Source organism: Ctenopharyngodon idella, chromosome 3, assembly GCF_019924925.1.
Source record: "Ctenopharyngodon idella isolate HZGC_01 chromosome 3, HZGC01, whole genome shotgun sequence".
Taxonomy (NCBI): domain Eukaryota; kingdom Metazoa; phylum Chordata; class Actinopteri; order Cypriniformes; family Xenocyprididae; genus Ctenopharyngodon; species Ctenopharyngodon idella.
Window position 1 is genome coordinate 9,798,882 of NC_067222.1, and position 4,164 is coordinate 9,803,045.

Consider the following 4,164-nt stretch of genomic DNA (forward strand, 5'->3'; position numbering starts at 1 on the left):
ACGTTCTCTAAAGCGTGTCAAACGCATTGTTGAGTTTCCTTTCGAAAGGGAACGTCTCGGGTTACGTATGTAACCATTTTTCCCTGAGAACAGGGAACCAGACACTATAACTAAAGGGGTAATTAAATTACAGTGAATAAGAATCGAATCAACTGTAAATGATTCAGAATTAATATTTAACACTTCATCAATTATTCGTCCAGCGAAAAATTGAGGTTAAAGTATTTTACCAATTCTGGATAAAATATTATCCCGTGGCCAACAGTAATAATATTTTATTATGATTATTATAAGCAAAAGTAGCCGGAATCTTTCAGTTTAAGGGCAACAATTTGAAACACAGCACAAGACACTTGTATGCGTGAAAAATCAAACAAGACTTTATTGAACTACTTCTAATGATTACAAGAAACTAAGGCTAAACACACACATACGCACACAGACATTCGCGGAGTTTATATGAGTTATAAAGAAAGTCCCAACTTCAGTACTAATAATTAAAATCGCAACTTGAGAAAAATCACAAAAGCAGAGCTTTGACTTGATTCTTTCTGCTTAAAGGATTTTCACCAGTTCCAGCAAGAGAGAGAGAATTTTGCTTGTACCTGAGTTCGCTTTGACAGCTGAGGTAATCGGGTTGTTCCATGGCTCGTGTTAAACGTCTTTGAGGTGACGTCTCTCGGGGAAGCCCTGCGTTGGGTTGCGCGGGAGCTTTGGAAGGCAGTTGCCGGCTGGTGACGCGCTGAAAACTCTTCTGAGAGTCTGTTGCTTGAGCGGCTCTCGGCTTTGGAGATCTTCGGTCACGAAGTTCAACAGAGTGTTTCAGAGTTCTAGATGTGACGGCTGTTTGATGAAAAAAATCAGCTATGGCTGCTGGATGGAAAAATCAGCTATGGCTGTTTGAGGAAAAATGTCAGCCGCGGCTCTTTGATGAAAATAGTCAGCCGCGTGCTTTTTTGGCATAATGGTTATAAGGGGAGACTTTGGTCACGTCCTCCGACGCGATTCTCCAATGAGACGCTGCTACGGAGCTTAGACACGCCCCGTACTGTTTCTTCTTTGTTCATTGATTGTGTAACCGGTCCGTTGCTGACCGCCGTTACTATCATCTGCGTTGTGTTTAAGAAGACTCAGGACACTTCTAATGCGGTTCACCAAAAGGGATTTTAATGACAGCCACGGCCAGCATTAACTTCACTCCTGTGGATTAACATGTATAAAGTTCATATCTCACTCTGGTGGGCGTTTCACGAGACAATCCTCTCCCCAGCATAACCAATGTGAACTCATTTTGTGTAACAGTTGAGAAAATAACATTAACACTGAAACATTATAGAATTAACACAGTACAAGAATATAAAAGAACATGAAAGACAATAAAAGTGAAATACCTGTGGATTAACATGTATAAAGTTCATATCTCACTCTGGTGGGCGTTTCACGAGACAATCCTGTGTAATATAACATTTGTTAGCTAATTGATGACTCAAAACCCAGCGAATAACATATCATACGGCCCACACGATATAACTTCACATTCCTAATCCACTCGCATATAAAACATACAACAGAACACTGCAAATAGTCTCAGTACCATTTACAATAAGATATTTAGTCGATTTATACACTTTGTAAACTTATTTCACTCATAAAATGAAGAGCTCCAAAAAACGCTTACCTCTCCCCAGCATAACCAATGTGAACTGGCGAGAGGCGCGCAGTCACTTGAAAATGGCGTCAGCAGAGCGCCAGAAGAAAATGTCAAAATAAAAGTCTAAATAGTGAACAGTAGAATCAACATATATTATTCAAAGAAAAACAGAAATAAATAAATACAAAATACAATAGAAGGATTTTAGTGAAAAAGCAATGTGTTACATTCAACTTGTATTTACTTTTAACTCGTTACAATTGCATCATGTGACGTTCGTGGAACATTTTCCTGTTTTGATTAGTAACTTTATAAAGTTCCTAATATCTCCCTGATACAGAATTTTAATGTTTCATGCACACAGCATTATAGAGAATAATAAATCCTGTAATTCAAAGTCAAACATGATACACCTCTTGCACATACTTATTGCACACAATAGTTAGAAATCACATCATAGCATGTATGATTCTGAATATAGTTAACCCTTTTAAATGATCTCAACGATTGTCCTTTTGAGATTTGAGATTGAGTCTGTAAGAATAGATCAGTTGAAAATAGGGTCAGATGCGATCACTCAGTACAAAGGAGGTATTTGTATTGGACCCATTAATGTTTCCTGTTCCATTTTGTTAATACAAACGGTCTTGTGAGAGGATCGATAAAATTCATTGTGATCAGGAAGGCCTTTCGAACAGATAGTCTCTGTTCTTAAGTCACGTTACCACTTCTCTTAATGCTGAATGAGTTTGGAAACAAATGAACAACTGTTGCATGTTCGTTGTGTGTTTGTTGCCTGAGGGAACAAGAATTAAGTCAGGGAGGGGTAAATCATTGTCCAAAATTAGTATTTGGTCAAAGTCATTTGGTAATCTTTGTTGAACGAGGCACTACAATGGTTACATACGTAACCTGAGACATTTTTTGTTACTTTTAGTTATTTGTGTGTTTTTTGTTTGTTTTTTTTTTATTGTTAAAAAACAAGAAAACATATCATTTCCTGTGTTAAAATGAAAACCTGAACTATTTTATGGCATACTTCAATAACTAAAGATTCAATATACGAAACTATTTTATTTTGATTGTTTTTAAATAAATTAGTATTGTAGTTCATATTTTCTGATTTCCATAGCATGTGTATGAATTCGGTACTTTACCATAAAGTGACATATCAACCATTTGGTAGAGGCCGATATTTTAAAAATTATGGGATGTGTTGAAAAAAATATATATATATTGAGTGTGATAACTAGCGACATAAGTAGATAAGAAATGCAAACAAACAATTTTTCAAATGCCTTTTTTTTTTTTGGTGGGGCAGCTAAAAGGGATATAGACCGACCCATTATGGTGACTAATTATAATTAAAGTGACTCCCTAATAAACACAGGAGAACACTGAATGGCAGAGTGCGATTGCTTAATCTCACGCCCCAATGTTAACATAAATCAATGCAAACACAATGACAACACTGACTGCATACAGGTATTTGGGCTTCATAAATCTCAGCAGAAATACTCTGAGCGACTGATCTTTAAACATCTGTAAAGTGTAGCAGCTGTTCTCATTGTCATACACCATTCGTTGGATCTTCATCAGGAGTTTGGTGACCTGATCTCTGTTGTTCAGATCTTTGTTGTTCAGCAGGTGAAATCTTCCTCCACACTCCTCTGTTAGTTTGGACAGCTCTGCGTTTCGTCTTATTAGTTGATCAAGAGATTGATTCTGAAGCTCGTCTCCATGTGTGAAGAGGACAAATGTGTGTTTCATGGCCTTCTCTCCAAACATCTGCTTGAATAAGAACACAGTATCTGCGTCTTGCTGAGTGAAAGTGTGTAAAGGGAGAACCAGAAGGATCACATGGATTCCTGGAGAGCACATGTTCAGTCCTCTCTTTAACTCCACACTCAGATCAATGTCAGATGAATTAAAGAAGTTTGGTGTATCCAGTACAGTAACTCTTCTGTTTGACACTTCAGCCGTGTGTTTTTGGCATCTGTCAGTGATGGAGGTCAGGCTCCGCCTGGATGGAAACACATTTTCTCCCAGGATAGTGTTTCCAGAAGCGCTCACTCCTGAACCAGTTTTACCGATCAGCAGAATCCGAAGATCACGAGTGACTAGCGGCTGGTTGACATATTGCTCCATAACTGAAAAACACCAGAAATAGTTACATCACAATCTCATGGCAATTCATAACGATTTACATTTTGGCATCCCAGCTAACAGATTTTTGTTATAAGAATGTTCTCCACATATTCAGTGTTTGTTCTGGAATCGTAGAAAACGTCCAGTTTTTTTGACATTACGAGAACGTGATTTGTAGGTGTAATGGGATTAAAGTATTATTGAAATGTTTAGTTCAGAGTTCAGAGAAACTTTATTGTCCATTGCAAATGATAGAAATTTTTCTTAGGATAAAAGGCTCTCGTACAATACGACATAATACATACATACAATCCACAACTCACAATTCATTTTAAATCAAACATCTTTAAGATTAAAGATTTAAA

The 4,164-nt window shown here is 37.2% G+C and overlaps 1 protein-coding gene across 1 annotated transcript; it reads right to left on the bottom strand.

The window, feature by feature from the left end:
- Nucleotides 1-353: 353 nt before the first annotated feature.
- On the bottom strand, nucleotides 354-3,814 carry LOC127510031 (GTPase IMAP family member 7-like). Its single transcript, XM_051889518.1, has 2 exons — nucleotides 1,679-3,814; nucleotides 354-1,451 (listed from the first exon to the last, which is right to left on the bottom strand). The coding sequence occupies exon 1, from the start codon at nucleotides 3,797-3,799 to the stop codon at nucleotides 3,077-3,079; it is 723 nt and encodes a 240-aa protein (XP_051745478.1). The 5' UTR covers nucleotides 3,800-3,814; the 3' UTR covers nucleotides 354-1,451; nucleotides 1,679-3,076.
- Nucleotides 3,815-4,164: the final 350 nt, after the last annotated feature.

Bases quoted from the DNA above. Each gene is read 5' to 3' on its own strand.
- LOC127510031 (XM_051889518.1), bottom strand. From the start codon at position 3,799: ATGGAGCAATATGTCAACCAGCCGCTAGTCACTCGTGATCTTCGGATT.